Source organism: Pongo abelii, chromosome 5 (genome assembly GCF_028885655.2).
Source record: "Pongo abelii isolate AG06213 chromosome 5, NHGRI_mPonAbe1-v2.0_pri, whole genome shotgun sequence".
Classification (NCBI taxonomy): Eukaryota; Metazoa; Chordata; class Mammalia; order Primates; family Hominidae; genus Pongo; species Pongo abelii.
This window is the reverse complement of record NC_071990.2, coordinates 35,471,473-35,488,755: the sequence shown is the minus strand read 5'-3', so window position 1 is coordinate 35,488,755 and position 17,283 is coordinate 35,471,473. Positions and strand designations below refer to the sequence as shown.

General features: G+C 51.0%; 1 protein-coding gene across 13 annotated transcripts in view; it reads right to left on the bottom strand.

Moving 5' to 3' along the window:
- Window positions 1-14,494, bottom strand: part of SCUBE3 (signal peptide, CUB domain and EGF like domain containing 3) — a 42,672-nt gene extending 28,178 nt beyond the window's left edge. For 9 of the 13 annotated variants that reach the window (XM_024249149.3, XM_024249154.3, XM_063725218.1 and 6 more), the window contains exon 1: window positions 10,265-14,494. In XM_024249149.3, the coding sequence (XP_024104917.1) occupies window positions 10,265-10,349 (85 nt within the window). In that variant the 5' untranslated portion in view covers window positions 10,350-14,494. Of the gene's footprint in view, window positions 1-6,603; window positions 6,726-10,264 lie in introns of those variants that run through there. The other 4 variants (XM_063725215.1, XM_063725217.1, XM_054558735.2 and 1 more) reach the window with 3 other exon arrangements.
- Window positions 14,495-17,283: the final 2,789 nt, after the last annotated feature.

Below are 17,283 nucleotides of genomic sequence, written 5' to 3'. Positions count from 1 at the left end.
TAGAGACTGTGTCAGACTATATGGGCTCCCAATTCTTTCCTTTGCCTCCCATTCAGTGCTCACCAGTACTAGAGTGGATCTTGATGCTGATCACCACAAACCCAGGCCTCCCAGCAGATTTTTTTTTTTTTTTTTTTTTTTTTTTGAGATGAAGTCTCGGTCTGTCACCCAGGCTGGAGTACAGTAGTGGGTGTGATCTCAGCTCACTGCAACCTCTGCCTCCCAGGTTCAAGCTATTCTCCTGCCTCAGCCTTCTGAGTATCTGGGATTACAGGCACATGCCACCACACTTGGCTAATTTTTGTATTATTAATAGAGACATGGTTTTGCCACATTGGCCAGGCTGGTCTTGAACTCCTGACCTCAAGTGATCTGCCTGCCTTAGCCTCCCAAAGTGCTGGGATTACAGGCGTGAGCCACTACACCTGGCCACAGACTTTTTACACCCCTCCTACAGCCAGACTTCTCCCACCATCTAACTAACCCCTCTCTCTCACCTCCCTGCTCACAATGCTTATCCCTCTCCAGCAAAGAGTCTCTGCTCTGGAAGACATTATATCTTCCTGTTCCCTCTACAATACCTAACCATCCTATTCCTTTCTATGCATTTGCATATTTTCGTTATTCACATTGCAGATGCATTCCTCATTTTTCTCTTCCAGCCACACTATGCTCAGCTTTCCATTCTGGCTCAAATTTTTCTTCCCAAAAGCTCTTCCTTGTAAGCCCTGTTCCTGGTGAGTTCCTGGTCCAAGGGGACTGTTTTCCTCGGTTCATTTACAGCTGTCACTGAATTGCTCTGCTAATACTTTAAAGCGTGTTCAGCTTTCCTTGCTTGGCTGGGTACCTGCTGAGGAAGATGTCCCTTCAATGTTTGGTTGGAGTCTTGAAGCAGAACAGACCTAAGACAAAGCTGTGAAAGAGGGCCCCAAATTATACCCAGTATCTCCTCCTTTTACCACTCATTCTTCCAGAGCTCCCTCCTACCATATGTGCCCACCCAGAATTTGTCCTTGCAAGGACCCTTCAACACTCACAGCACACTCTCATCTTAGCCTGTTCTCTCAGGATGCAGGTGCTTACTAGCTGGAAAACCAGTTGATGCTACTGGGTGTGGACTGGTTTAAACCAGCGGTTCTCAACCCTGGGGCTACACACTGGAATTCCCTGGGGGTTTTGAAAAAAATGTGAATGTACAGGTGTCCCCTAGACCAGCTGAATCAGGATCTCCAGGGTGAGGCTGTGGCCACTATCTGTCTTCCTTTCCCAAGGTAATGCAAATAAACTATTTGCCCAAGCTGGGAAGAGACCGGGGCAGCCACATGACACAGTTAAGAGAGAGGTTCTGGAGCAACATTGTCAGTTCAATTGCTAGCTCTACCTGTGTCTGTGTGGTCCTGGGCCAGCCTCTGAACTGACCTGTTCCCTCCTCTGTATGTGGGAATAATATTCATCATAGTACCTCCCCATGGGGCTTCCAGGAACATCAGTTGAGTTAATACCCATCAAGTACTTAACACCACAGTGTGGGCATACAGCAAGTGCTCAACGAAGGTTTGCTATTTTTTTTCTTTCTTTTTGAAACAGAGACAGGGTCTTGCTCTGCTTGTCCAGGCTGGAATGCAATGGCATGAACATAGCTCACTGCAACCTTGAAATCCTGGGCTCAAGTGATCCTCCCACCTCAGCCTACTGAGTAACTGGGACTATATGCGCGTGGCATCATGCTCAGCCAATTTTTTAAAATTCTTTTTAGAGGCAGGGTCTTGCTATGTTGCCCAAGCTGGTCTCGAACTCCTGGATTTGAGCGGCCCTCTCATGTCAGCCTCCCAAAGTGCTGGTATTACAGGTGTGAGTCACCATGCCTAGCCAAGGTTTGCTACTATTATTCCTTCTCTCCAGCCTTCTCCCTGTATTCTTTCTGAACTCCCTTTCCCTATCAAAGCCCCATTTCAGGCCTGGTGTGGGGAAATGCAGCACCAGGTCAGCATGTGTTGGTGGGGAGGATTTGGGGAGACACATCCCCACTGCTTACTCTACCTGTGCTGGGAACTGCCCAAAGAATGGGGGTGAAGTGGGTGAGAGGCCAGTTGGGAACCCAAAAGCTGTCCTCTACAATTCTTTTTGAAGGCTAGGGAGATCCCACCCCTACTTCAGGCCATGCATTGGAACCAAAGTTGAGGTGGGGGAGAGTGGTGGCTGCACAGATACCATAGACAAGCCAAGACCTCCCTGCCTCGCCCTGTCCTGGCACGAAGGCACAGGTCTGTAACTACAGCAGCTTTTCCCAGCACCATCTGACATTTCTTCTGAATTTGCTTTAGCGCCTAGCAGAGCACTCCATAAACTCTCCTAAAGTAGGTAGGAAGGGTAGGATGGGGTATGGGATATGAGGGTCAGAGGGTCAGACTAGAAAGGGTGGATTATTATAATACAAGTAGTCCTAAGATTCTGAGGATGGGCAGGTGTACCCTAAAAGGGAAGCAGTGGGATTCCCAAGTAAATACTTCATCTACTTCACAAGTTTGCCCAGGCCCAGCTCAGGAACAGTAACAAATGGAAATGAGCAGGGATGCCGGCTGTGGACAAGCAGACCCCCTAGGTAGAGTCCACTCCACCTTCCCATTACCACAGGAATTATTACCTTACCACCCATAGGGGAGGGGGTAATTGTGGGCAAATTTGATGCGCCCAGTGGGACAGTCAGAAACAGCCTGCCTAGAGCCCTAATGTACCCACCCACATAGCTGTGACATCCTCAGCCCAGCCAGGCTAGCCCAGTATATATGGTGTGTGTAGCGCACTCTGCTGTTTTCCTCTCCTTGAATGTCCTTGAGGACCCAGTTCAGGTGCCTCTGCTGGGACACTCCCTGTAACACTACCAGCCTTCTCTGATCTACTCTTTCTCTTTACTCCTAAGACTTACTGTCAGGCTCTCTGGTCACCTGATCAATCCCAGGCTTGTGATACCTCATATGCTACCTTGTACCATTATTTAACTTTTAGTTCATGTGTATAATTTTCCTACTGAAGCAGTAAGCTTCTTGAGGCCATGGCTCCTAAAGCTTTGAAACCCATGCAGCAACTGGAATAGAGCTCAGCATTCATTCACTCACTCACTCAATAGTTATTGAGCACCTCCAACATGCGAAGCACTGTGCTAGGTGCTGGGGATTTGGCAGTGAACAAGAGATGAATTCTACATGGAAGGCACTTAGTAAATATTTGTTAAATAGATAAACGAGTGGATGGAGACATGGATGCATTAGTAGTGAGTGGATGAGGTCTCTATCTGTGGCATCCCTTCTGCTCTATGTTACCTCAGAGAAAAATCTCACTTCTTTACTCTCCGTGATCCCACAACTGTTCTGGATGGAGGAAGTCCCAGGAAGTTTAGTCTCAAGTGGAGAGTAGGGAGAGAGGAAACTAAACTCAGAGGGGTAGTACCCACTTAAAGGCATCCATATGATGAGTGCTGGGGCCAGAAGAGACTGGGACCAATGAGTCATAGGGTCTCAGGGTCTTCAGACATCATATGGGGCTGCTACAGGGATCTTTTCAGAGCATCCCCTTCAACAGATGTTCCTCAGCCTCCATGCTAACTAACACTCAATGATGGGGCACCTGAGACAGGCATTCCACTGCTTGCCCCTGGTGAGTTCCCTCATTCTCACCTCTAAGTAACATCCAAAATAAAACCAGCCCAGCCTTGGGCCATGATATCCTAACCCACAGCATGTGCACATGTACCTACATCTGTGCATATCTGCTCTACCTCCAGATCAAAATAGCAACCAGGGAGATTGGCAGAGCCTGGAGTACCAGGCTGTCTTCCCAGTTTGGGACTGGCTGAGGCACTGTGACCTCAGCGAGAGTCTGGGCCCATCCTCAGTCTAGAAAAAGCTTATGCAAGGATGAGGGTAGCCTAGAGAAAGTCCAGAAAACCACACAAATGACCACCTGTTGATTCCAAGGAGGAGACAGAGCACTTTCTCCTTTTAAAAACAGTATCCTCTCCTCTCACTCGAGCTTAGCCTGCTCAACTGAACAGCCAGGAAAAGCTGCTGGTGTTTGGTGATTTGAAGGGAAGGGGGTCTGAACCTCAGAAGCTTGTCACTTACTGGGGACCCTGATGAGTTTCTCTCTGTTGTCCTGCCTTATCCCTAATCTAGCTCCCTGATCATTTGAATGTAACCCTAATTGGACAAGAATTTTCTCCCTTTCAGTATGGACAAAATCAACAACCATGAATCAGAGACTTTTAGAGGATGGGTAGTGAAGTGGGGGAAGAACAGAACATTGTAGAGTGAGGGGCAGAGAGGCAGGCAGTGGGCATGGGTAGGTTCTGGTTTTGTGATTAGTAATATTATCTCTTTAATTGAAAAATATAAACTCATTTCAGATTTGTATAATTTCACTAAGTGTACAGTTTTTTCACGCAGGTTGGTTCACGTGGTCTTCAAACTGTCCTCTCTCATTGAATAGATGAGGAAACTAAAGCCCAGTGAGGATACCTCAGGAAAGAGCAAATAGCTAGTGTAAAGCCAGGATCCAGGTCTTCAAACTCCCAGTCCAGTGCTCTCTAACTACCCACTGTCTTCTCTAAGCACTTGAGGGAGGAATCCATGCCTTAGTCATTATTGTACCTCCCCCAACTCCACCTCAGCACTTAGTTCAGCATGAAGCATGCATCCAGTATATAACCGTGGAGCGGAAGGAGCTGAAATGTGGATGATCCAGGGAGGAAATCAGCAGTGGGAATGCAGATGCTCTGAGGCTTTGGGCGTGGGAGCAGCAGAAGAGAGCAAGGCTGAGTAGTGGGCAGGGAGGGTACAGACACAGTTGCAATAAGGAAAGGGTGGGCGGTGCAACAGTGGGCAGGTGTTGCCTGCCCTTGGATTCACTATGCTGGGGCCAAGCAGCTGGTTAGAAACAAAAACAAACACCAGGGATACAGGTTCCTGCTGTTAACAGCTTCCAACCGCCAGAGGAAAACTCCAAATAAATATAATTAGAAACTTGTAAAAACGTCTTCTCTGTAAACCTGCTCCCCAGGGTCTACCCTTCAAGCACTCCCCTTCCCCAGCCCTCCCCTCAATGCCCACATATCCTGATACTCCCCCCTTTCAGAGGAATTCCTTAGATGTGTTTCCTTATCCTGGCTCTTCCCTCCAGCCCTGCAGCCCCTGCCGAGGTCTTTCCTCAGCTTGTTACCACCAGTGACCAGACCTGAAGAGCCCCTGGTGTAGGGCTCAGAAATCCAAACCCCACAGCTCTCTAGGGCTATGGTTATAACCACAGGGAAAACCAGAGGTAACAGCAAGGACCACTGTGCCCTATATAGGGGTCATCATCCCATTTGTGCAGCCAAAGCACAGCATCTAACAGCAACTACAAAGCAGTGCTTCATCTGCAGGTGGACATGTCTAGGCTAGGGCAGAATACAGACAGCTAGTCTCAGAGCTAGAAACACGGAATCCTGGGGCCCAGATCCAAGAATATTCAGTTCCCATAACACGGATATTTCAGCTCCACTTCCCAACTTTGTTGGATACACACATACAGAAACACACGTGTTCTTCAGGGGCTATTTCCAGGGATAAATACCCACTTTATGGACACAGTAAGAACTATCAGCTACTTGGGGTTCCAGGAAACTGGGGTAGGGGAAGAAAGGAAGAGTATCCAGGTAACCTAGCCTCAGGCAGGCAGAAGTGGACCAGCATCCAGGGAGGAGAGGGCCTGAGATTTGGGTGAGTAACCTGTGGAGGCCCGGCGCCTTCTGCCTTCAGCAGGAAGGATTTCAGTGAGATGTGCAGAATCTCAGGGCTGCAGGGAACCCTACTGATATTTTACAAGTGAGAAGATTGATTTCAGTGATTTCCTCCAAGGCTCAAATCCTTAGGCTCTGCATTTGTCTAAACCCACTGGCACCATATACCTCTATATCCCCGGTGCCACTTGAGGCTGGCATTGGGTGGGCATGGGAACAGGAGAGTAGCCAGTCCAATGTCAAGTGGCCGGTGGGGTAGGGGAGTCTCTGTCCCCTCTTAGCCCAGGTGACTAGCTCCTGTACCCCCCAAACATCCCTGGGTTGGCCGTTGTTTCGCTTCTATACCCAAGGCCCAGCAGTCCTTCTGTTTCCAGACTCCAGTCTTCTGAGCCTGAAGAAGCTGTCCCCAGGTCTGGGCCTCTTGCAGGCACTGCCAGCCTCAGAGCAGCTCTGCAGTTTCCAGCCCTGACAGGGACTCTTTCTTATAAGTGGTCATGTGCTAGGGATACGGGATGTCAAAGGAGGACCACACCCTGACATTTGGGGACCAGAGCTGGGGGAAAGGACTGAGTGAGTTCAGGCAGCAAGCTCTTCCAGCTCCATCTTCTCAGAAGGTCTGAAGCCCTTCATTCCCTTCCCCTGTCCTCAGTTCAAGGCACTGGACCAAGCCATTCCACTTCTTTACTTTTCCAACTAAAACAAAACGCACATTGCCCCACTTCCTTTTTCCTCTCACCAGAGCACTTCACACACACATACACACACACACCCTGAGTCATGCACACACATTCACACGTGTGTGAATGCACACTTCACATTCCCAAACTCACACCCAGGGCCGGCTCCTCTTACAACAGGTCCCAGCTGCTCACATCTCAAACCGGTTCTCATGCTCTCAGATTCCTGAAGGTTTCAAAAAACAATCTCATTTGAGGGCTGCTGATGACTGTCTTCTTTCTCTGCCTGCAGTAATTCTGGCCTTAGTGTCTTCTAGTCCCCTTTCTCTTATTCCACCCTGCAGAGACTCAAAGAGATGAGAAGGAAGGGGTTGAAAACAAGGAAAAGTCTCTGTACTCTCCCACCCCGAGGCTTTCCCCACCTCTGAGACATGTCATGAGAGAAGAGAGGTCAAAGGGATTCCTGAGGAATTTCTAAGCAGTCCACCCTCTTCTCCATCTTCTGGAAAAATGGGGGTGGGCTTAGAGGGAACTGACTTAAAGATCAGGCTCTGAGTGGGGACTCTCCCTCTCTCCAGTGTGGCCTGGACAGGGCACAGGCAATAGCCGGCTGCCCACGGGGCCACCCTTACCCGCTGACACGGTTATGGTTTTCATTTCATATTTTGGAGGGAGGGGCTAGTAGGAACAGTCCCCTCACTGTAAGAGCTGGCCACAGGAGCCCAGGGAAGCGGGGAGGAAAGGAAACAGCCACATTAAAGAGGAAGAGAAGGGTGGGGGAAAGAAAGAGACACATACACCCAGACAGAGACCCGGAGAGACACACCGAGACAGAGAGACACTGTTTGCCACCACACGAACGCTCTCAGTCCCAGGGATGGGGTTACTTGGAAATTCTAAATGCATGACTTTATCAAAACTCTATCCCTAAGAAGGAGAGAAAACTACCAGGTAAACTAAACGGCCAGGCTGGCTTTCCTGGAGCCAGCCCTGGGGACAAGTTTCCCTGGAGGCCGAGAGACCTTTTCATTCAGCTGTAACCTGAGCCCTATGCGAGGATTAGGTCTTTCTAACCACTACTGCACATACCCCCCCGCCGCGCCCCCCCGCCCCGCCACCGCCAAACACCCACCCCCCTACCACCCCCCTACCAAAAAGCAAAAGCAAATTAATGCTTTTAAGTTAACAATTATCTTGGTTATCCAGTCTGTCTACTTTAAAATATACAGACAAGCACTTGAAAAACACTCAAAACCATGTCCCCTCATGCTCCCTCCCTTCCCAGTCACACAGGCTTACCCACCCACTCTTCCATACAGTTCTCACAGACACTAAAACAGCAGTTTACGCTTAGCAACTACGTCACAAGAAACACAGACATCCAGCTATGTTGCCTGTGGGTAACTGTGGTGAACCTTTACACTTAGGGCTCCCTTCCTTGTCTCCCCCTTTCCCCCCTTCCACATGACTTTGGTTTTCCCATTGTGGGAATCACTGATGAAAAGGGACAGAAACCCAGATACCCCCAGAGGTATAGTAACTCCGTGCAAGATACTTGCCAAGGGTATTTGATTTTAAAGACCTGCTAGTGCTTCATATAAAGCATGTGGCATTAAAGGCACACTTTCTGGCACTGCTGATAACCAGGAGATATGTTTGAAAGTAAGGCCTCCCTGATGCTCACAGACTGTGTCTATGGGTAAGGCTGTAAGGTTGCCCCGCCTGGTCAGTACTAGTTCTTCCTGCAGCATCTACCTGCAAGTTTGTGTCCAGAGACATCCCTGTAACCCAGCAAACCTGCTATTAGGCAACCTCTGGCAGATGGGGGTTTGTAGATTTCCTGAAGAGAAGGGTCAATGAAAGGCTTCCATTCTAGGCCAAGCTTAGGGATCAGAAGAAAAGAAGGAAGATACCAAGCTAACTGCGGTCCAGTCACAGGAAGGGTGGCCTGTGAATGAGATAAGCTGGGGACAAAAACTACTCTTCTGTAAGTTCCTTGAGGGCAGGGGCCTCCACTCTGGCAGCATGTTCTGCAGGGAGTCCAATGAAAGCGGAAGCCCTGGAGTACCATGGACGGATTCTGACTCCCGTTCCTGAATCATGAGCTGATCTCCCATACTTGAGTGCCTTGGCTTGATGGCACCTGTCCCTTGGAGGGGTCTCCATCTGCCCCTGGGCCCCCCTCGAATACACTGCTTCTCCTTTGGTCCACAGCCTCACTAGGCCACTACAGACACTGGCTCCAACTTGAAAGAGGCCCTTATCTTGTCTCTAGGTTACTTCATGAAATCTGTTCCTTCCTTCAGACTAAACTCCCTAACTAATTCCATGTTATGAATAAGTCAGCACACACTACAAAAGCCAGCTTTGTTTATGAAAACACAAATCCACAGGAGAGGGGCTGCTCCCAGGTTGGGGGTGGCAGTGGCGATGGGCTGTCTGGAACCAGGACTGGAAAAGAGGCAGTGTGGGTTGGAAGGTGTGGGGGCAGGGTCCAGTATTTGACAGCTGAGGATCTCTAGTGTTTCAGTTCTGTGAAAGGACAGGTTGGAGGGGGAAGAGGTTAGCTGAAGAGGCAGTGTTTGGAGAGAGGAGGGCGGCATTGATACAGCACCTTCCTCTTCACAGAGCAGGAGCCCATCCAATACAACAGAGCAGCTTAAGAGCCAAACGCTCAGGCTCTGGGACACAGCGACCTGTGTCGGACACTCAGGCTTCCCCAACTCCCAAGTTCAACTTTCCTTCTGGCCCAGCCACCTCCTCACCCCAGCTGGCTTCAGGAGCCCCTGGGACAATAGGCAGAATCATACTCTCCTGGGCAAAACCTTGCCAGAAGGAATTTTCTTTTTGTCCATATAAATCTCTTGTCGGTGAGGACACGATGGGGGAGGGGTACAGCAAGAGGTCAAGGGGGAGGAGAAACTGTCCCGAGAGAACTGTGGTACATCAGCCTAGTCTCTGCCTGCACAGCCTTGGGACCTGCCAGGCGATGAGCTGGGGGTCAGGGACGGGGGCGGGAGGCCTCCCTGTCTCTCTTTAATTCCTAGAGGGATCTGTCAGAGCTCCCCGGCCTGGAATTCTACTTTGTTATTTTAATGCAATTCTGACCTGGATTTAAATGGAATTGGAAACCCGAGGCCTTAATAAATAAATATTATGATAAGAAATGAAAGTCATGCAAGACGAAAGAGATTTCCCCCCAAAGAGGCAGAAACGCAACATTCCTGTCGGGAGCCAGTCACAGAAATTTTCTTCTCTTCTTCAGCCCCCTACCATCCGGTGAGAGATGAGTTGATTTTTCCATAAAAGATTCTATTTTTCTTCAACATTTTTCCACTGATAAGGCATCAACTTAGAAATGTCTAACTTTGCATGCGGGTTGGGGGTAAGGGAAAGAAATATACGGCACGGCTGAAAAGTTTTCATTATTCCCTCAGTCTCTCCAGGCCACAGCGTAAGTCTCTGGCAATGTTTGAGAGAAGAGAAAATTCTCTCTCAGATTTTGGAGGACAAGAAGTCTTTCGAAGATGCTGGGGGTGGATGAAGTCGAGCGGAATTCTGAGGCGCGTGGTCTCTTCTGCCCACCGCCCCCAAGAGTTTCTCACTCCTCTCTGCCGCCCCCAGCTTGTCCGGCTTTTCGCTCGGGGCGCAGCGCCCAGCGGTCGGGCCCCTGGCCGGGGAGTCCGGGTGCACAGAGCCGGGTTCTGACAGCAGCACGCTCCCCAGCACCTGCCCTGCCCCTCGGGAATCGCGCCTAGGCCCTGAGGCCCAGCAGCCGGGACAGCCCCCAGGCCGCGCGCCCCTCCTTCCTTACCTTGCGCGGCTTTGCTGTACTGGGCGGCGCGGGCGTGGACCAGCAGGACAAGCAGGCAGAGCCCGGGTACGCGCCCCGAGCCCATGGCTGGAGCTACTGGCGGCCCAGCCGCCGGGGCCGGTCTCGCGGCCAGGGGTGGGCGGAAGCCGGCCGGATCCCAGCGCGCAGGAGGGGGAGGGGAGGGGGCGCCCCGCCGGGGCCAGGCCGGGGGCTGCAGTCGCGGGGCGCGGACCGCGGCGCCCTCGGCGCGAGGCTCCCGATGCTACCGGGTCCTCCTGGCCGGACGTTGGGGAGAGCGAGGCGGAGAGTGCGACGAGGCGAGGGGCGCCAGGGGCGACTGACGGAGGGGAACCCCCGCCCTCTCCAAGCCGGCCTCTGCCAGCGGCGGCGGCGGGGCTGCTCCGTGTAATCCCACCCAATTCCCAGCTTCGCCGGGAGAGAGCTGCAGCCGGAGAGCGCGCAGAGCCCGAGCGAAGGACCTGAGAAAGGGGAGGGGAAACGCAGCGCCAGAAACACGCCCTTTCTGCCTTTCTTCCTCTCTCGCTCTTTCTCCGTCTCTCAGTCTCTTTTTCTTCGCCTTTCTCCTCCTCCTCCTCTTTCTCCTCCTCTCCTCGCTCCTTTTCGTTTTCTTCCTCCTCCCCCTCCTCCTCCTCCTCCTCCTCCTCCTCCTCCTTCTCCACCACCTCCTTTTTCGTGCCCTTTTTTCTTTCAAATGGGGCCTCGGCGCGGCAGCCGCTCCCCCTGCGCGCCCGGGCGCGGTGGCCCCCTCCCCAGGCTGCCGGGCCGCTGCCTGCAGGAATTTACAATCCGGCGCTGGGGGAGCGGGCCCGGTCTCCATGGAGACGGCTTCCCCGGGAGCAGGGAGGTCAGGCGCAGACCGTGCTCAATCAATGGATCAATGCAAGCTCCGCTCGGCTCCAGACCAAACAGCACCGGGCTCCGACTCGTCCTCGCTCCCCTAGGAAAGAGTCGGGGAGCGAGGGTGCGTCCCCGCGCTCGCACGCGAGGACGGCCGTGCGGCGCAGGTTTGAACGCACACCTCCACCCGAGACAAAGAGGGTGCGAGGTGTTGGGGAGGCTGGTGCAGACGTGGACACACGGACACACGGGCACTCGGGCGTGTCCACCGACACAGCCTGACAGGGGACATAGGACCTCGGAACACACCGCCTCCGACACCAGGCCAAGTATTACCCTCTCAACTTTTACACCTACCACACCCCCACCCTCAAGACTCAGTCCCCATTCCTAGATCCGAGTCCACTTTGAGGACCAAAAAGAAAGTAGCCTCCGCCTGCTAAAACTGCCAGCTCCAGGGCAGACTCCCTTGCAGTTAAGGCCTTGGAGGTAAGCCCACTGAACCACCCTACCCGCAGAGACATGGACTCACATACAGACACTCTCATGTGGTCAGCACAGGGGCGAAAGCTACCCCACAGAATCATGTCTTATGTGTATAAACACAGAGACATAAAGACAGGTACAAGAGGCTCCTCCAAACCTGCACCCCGCTTCAAGAGGTGGTCCTGACTGGTCCATTCTTAACCCTTCGTCCCTCCAACTGAGGGGTAGCAGAGGAAAGAGAAAGGATATTTTTAAAACAGGGGCAAACTGCAGAAGGAGCAGTGTCTTCCAACCATGGATGCTGCCTCTTGACTGTTCACCCACTCTGTATCTTCTTTCCTTCCGTTGTAAGGGAAAGAGGAAAGACCTCTTGAAAGGCTGTGAGGACTTTCTTGGAGTGTGAGGCTGTGTTCAGAATGAGACCAGGCCAGGTCCAATTTTCTACAGGGAAGATGCTGCTAAGACCCAGTCTAGCCTCACAGAGCCCTCAGCCTACCCAGGAGGAAGAGGCAATGACCAAGATCTCCTCAAAGGTGATTCAGTTCTGAGACCTTCGATATTGGCTGCCCTCATCAGCTAGGGCAAGGGGAGGACTTTGTTGGCAATGTCCGCCAGGGAGAAGAGCTGAACCCTTCCTTTCCTAGGGATTCAGTGGAAAAGTAGGATGGAAACAGACTCAGACTTCTTATTCTGGGATGAAGATTACTTTTGAACAAGTCATATGTCAATGGGCCTTAGTTTCCTCAGAAAACAAGAGGGTAGTGGATTCACTCAGTGGTGGAAAGGGGGCAGTGCCCCAAGGAAGCCTGGGGGAGGAGTCCTGGAGAACCTTGCATAGCATCAAAGATGACCTTTGGGATGGGAGCACATAGATCATGGGAATGGTGTGGAGGCCAAAGAAAGGCTGGGTCAGATGATTGAGGTCCCTCCCAGCCCTGTCACTCTAAGATGCCCTCCCTCCTTCATTCCACTGGCAAAACCCTCCCTTGCAGCAGTTTTGCCTGCTGCCACCAATTATGTGTAGGGTTGGAGGACAAGTGTAAACTTGCCATCTTTTTTGCCCCCAACAAGAGAATGGTTTCAAAAAAAGAGAAAGAATTGGAGGTTGCCGGATGGTGCCTGTCATCTCCATGGGGGCACAGAGAGAGAGAGCCGAGGAGCCCCCCCAAGGCTGGGAGGGGAGATGGCACGCTGCCTTGCTTTGCTTTGCCTCTGCCTTCTTTGGACACTAGTGTAGCTCCTCTGGGTCCCTGGGGGGATGGAGGGAGGGCCCCTACATCCTCCTTGAGGTGGGCAAGGAGGATTCTGTAGGGGGATTATGGGTTATTTGGGGCCTTCAGTTCAGGGTGATTTCCTGGCCCTCTGAGTACAGATATTGCCCTGGCTTTCAGGGAGGGAGGTTTGGTGGGTTCTTCCACCTAAGCCACTATGTCTCTGGAAGATTGATTTTTTTGCCCCCTAGTTGCCTTTTATCTCATCCTACCAGTTTTCCGCTGATGATTTCTTCTTTTCCTCTTGGATCAGATTAGCTACTCCTCCACATCTGGGCAAAAAGAGGCAGTTCCCTGCTCTTCTCTCCTGCTGCCACTCACCTAATCTGATTCCAGAGTACCCTCAGCCCTTTAGAGTATTCTACAGAAGTAGAAGCAGGGCTTATATCACCAGGACACTGTGAATTGAGGTGCTGGTCCAATTCACATTGCCTTTTGCCCTGTCCTCTTCTGCAGGGACTCAGTTGGACAGTAACTTAGGAAGATGACAGGGAAGGAATAACAAGATGGCACTTGCAAGTGGTACTACAAAAGCAGCAGCAGCACATGCCGTATCATAACCAGCAGGGGCAAAATGTCCAGTGGGCTCTGGGCCTCCCACACACACCTCTAAGGTTGCAGTTTGCTTTGTGGCTTTGTTTTCCTTCGGGGATGCTTCTGACATTCGTTTCATTCTACTTGCTCCTGAAAATGTCTGGGGAGAAGACTGGCAGGGGTCAGGGATCCCCTAGCTGATAGATCTTGGTTCAGTCCTGTTTAGGGATCCTTCTGCCAGGGCCCACCAGGCTCAGGGGTTTCCCCTCCCCTGCAAGTTCTCCTTCCATGAGCGTTGCTTTTTCTTTCTGCTCCTCAGTTTCCCCATATATAAAATGAGTCCAATGACCCTACCTTGATGGGCAGTGCCATATAGTCTAATGGAGAGCACATACAAGCTGGAAGTAGACTGCCCTGAGATCATTGTTAGGCCCTACCATTTCCCAGCCATCTATTTTTCTTGGTGAGTTGTTTCACTTTTCTAAGCCTCAGCTTCCTCACCTGGAAAATACATATGGTTATATGACCTCAAAAGTGTCCATCCATCAGTGTCTGTGTGGACTCTAAACAAACCTGCAATTCAAATCTCAGCTCTGGTACTTTCTACCTCTGTGACTTCAGGGAAATTACTTAATCTCAGGGAGTTTCAGTTTTCTCATCTGACATAGGGGATAAAAACCTCATAGGGTTAATGGTGTTAATTAAATGAGATAATATATGGAAAACACCTAGCACTGGCACATGTAGGCGTTCAATAGGTGGAGGCTATTGTTGTTCTTTCCACTACTTCTCAGAAGAACAAAAGCCCAAGTGTTTGGGGCTGGGTGCAGTGGCTCACACCTGTAATCCAAGCACTTTGGAAGGCCAAGGTGGGCAGATCACTTGAGGTCAGGAGTTTGAGACCAGCCTGACCAACATAGTGAAACCCTGTCTCTACTAAAAATACAAAAATTAGCCAGGTGTGGTGGTGCACGCCTGTAATCCCACCCACTTGGGAGGCTGAGGCAGGAGAATCACTTGAACCCGGGAGGTGGAGGTTGCAGTGAGCCGAGATTGTGCCACTGCTCTGACATGTGCGACAGAGCTCAAAAAAAAAAAAAAAAAAAAAAAGCCCAAGTGTTTGATAACGAAGGTATAGCAGTGCCTGGTGGGAAGAAGCAGCCTTGTCCCAGATTAGGCTTTGATGCCACTGGGTGTGAGCACAGCCAACTGGGCTAGATTCTCACCACCCCCAACAGGTTCCTGTCTGTCATACATACCTACTGAGAAGGTTCCAAAAATTCCATGCATTCCAGCACACTGCCCTTGTCATCAGCACTTATACATTATGCAGTTAGAAGAATATTCACTTGCCCACGAGGTAGCTCTTGAGTCTCTCCAGCCCTACTGTCTTGCACCTCCTACTCTACCTTAAGAAGACATAGACACCCCAAGACACAAATTAGAGCTCATAGCTACCATTTACCAAGTGCTTTCTATGTTCCAGGCACTATACCAGGTACTCCATCACGAGCCTATAAGGCGGGAATTGTTATCCCCATTTTATTGGTGGGAAAACTGAGGCTCAGGTAGATTAACTTACCCAGGATGACAGACTAAGAAAGAACAAAGCCAGGACTTGGGGCCAGGCCTGACTCTGAAGCTTGTATACCTCCTCAGGTGTCTACACTGCCTCCTCTGAATTCACAGAGACTTGATACACTTTTGCCACTCACACCCTAATCATTGGGATCAGGCTGAGGGTCACAGACCAGCACCTTCACATACAGGGCTTTGTACACATATCCTTGCTCTGCAGAGTCATTGAGTAATAGAACTGCAGAAGACTTTAGCCATCACCTGTCTGGTGATGGGAGGTGACGTGGTTTGTCCAGAGTCATACAATATTTAAGAGACAAAGTGGCTGGACGCGGTGGCTCACGCCTGTAATCCCAGCACTTTGGGAGGCCGAGGTGGGCGGATCACCTGAGGTCAGGAGTTCGACACCAGCCTGACTAACATGGAGAAACCCCATCTCTACTAAAGATAAAAAATTAGCCGGGTGTGGTGGCGCATGCCTGTAATCCCAGCTACTCGGGAGGCTGAGGCAGGAGAATCACTTGAAACCAGGAGGTTGAGGTTGCAGTGAACTGAGATCGCGCCATTGCATTCTAGCCTGGGCGACAAGAGTGAAACTCTGTCTCAAAAAAAAAAAAAAAAAAAAAAAAAAAGGACAAAATAGACACATAAACAAAAATCAGTAATTGACAGATGGAGAAGAGAAGAGAACAGTCAGAACAGCAACAAAAAAATAGAAGGGAGGGAGGGGATCTTACTAGGCTGGTGGACAGGCTGACTCTGTCCTTGCACTCCTTCAGGGTAGCTCAGGAGTCATTTTGCCATATAGGCAGAGGCTTGGAAGTAACCCTCTCTCAAAGTCTGTTTCCCAGCTCTGGGATTTTAGGAGTACCTTGTTCCCAGGCCCTTAGTGTTGGCTTTACAGAGAGGTCCACAGGCAGCCCTGCCAGGACATGGGGCAGAGGTAACCCAATCCAAGCTGCCCACACCTGTTCCAGCCTCTCCTCCGGACACTTAGGCCACCTCCAGTTTAGCTCCCTTGGCCCTTCACCCCAGTTTCCTCCCACCCCTCCTCTCTGCCCACACCCACTCCTGAGTTACCTTGCCACCTGCTTCCTCTCCACCTGCGCCCCAGCTGCTTTCACTAAGGAAACAAAAATCTCTACCCTGCCAACTGGCATCGTCACCGATGTGTGGTTCCAGACCCCTGCACATCACAAGGCAAATCTCCAACCACCTCAGGCCTGCACCCTGTCCACTTCCACACAGCTGCCCTCCCAAACTTGTTTCCCTTCTGCCAACCCCAGCCCCCATACTTCTCAAATCAGCATCCTCAATTCCTGTTTCTCCAAAAAGCCAGGAGCCATCTAACATGAGCCTCCTATCGCCTGCTCCCTTCTCTCTCCACTGCTGGGAGAGGGGTCCATCCTTTTGGCCAAGCCCACTACCATGTACATGTACCGAGATCTCATCCCCTCTTGCCACTTCAGGGAGCTTGCTCTGTCAGTTATCCCCTCTTTTGCCTGAATGTCTCACCTCAGCTCCTCCTGTAAACACAATAAGATCTGCAGCATCCTATAGTAGCAACAGGGAAGTAACCCAGACCCTGCTGCCTCTCGTCCTTCCAGGCTCCCAACTTCTCTGCCCTAGGTCTCCATGTCACTGCTTCCCTTTCATCCCTGGCCTTAATGCATTCTGTCCCAGACTCCCTCTGCCACCCCTCCCCCAAAGTCTCCAGCGACTTCCACATCTTCATATCCAGGACTGTTTGCCGGTCCTTATCTAGCCTGACATCTCTGCCTCATCCAAAACCTCTGAACATTCTTCTTCCGCTTCTTGGAGCGCTTTCTTCTCCTGCATCTCCTGCCGGCTGCTTTCTCTCTGCTGGCCTCTTACATGCTGGAGAGTTTGGGCTTCTAGCTTGGCTTTTTTCACTTCTCACTCTACATGACATCCCTAGGGGACTCTCTGAGGGACAGCAAGGGTGATGGAAAGAACATTGGCTTTGTGGTCAGATAGTCCCAAGTTTAAATCCCAGCCACGTCAATGGGTTAGCTTGGGCAAGTTTCTTCACCTCTTTGAGCTTTATCATCCTCATCTGGAAAATAGGGAGGATAAACTTCTGTTACTGATGTTTAGAGTGTTACTGATGATGACTTGTGTGGAAGGTCCCTCACAAAATAGGTGGACAGCATGTAGTGGGGCATTATGGCTCCAGGCACCACCAATATGCCAATGACCACCAAATCTATATCCCTAACCCCACTTTTCTCCCAGCTCTAATTCCGTGTATTCAATTTGCAGATCTATAGC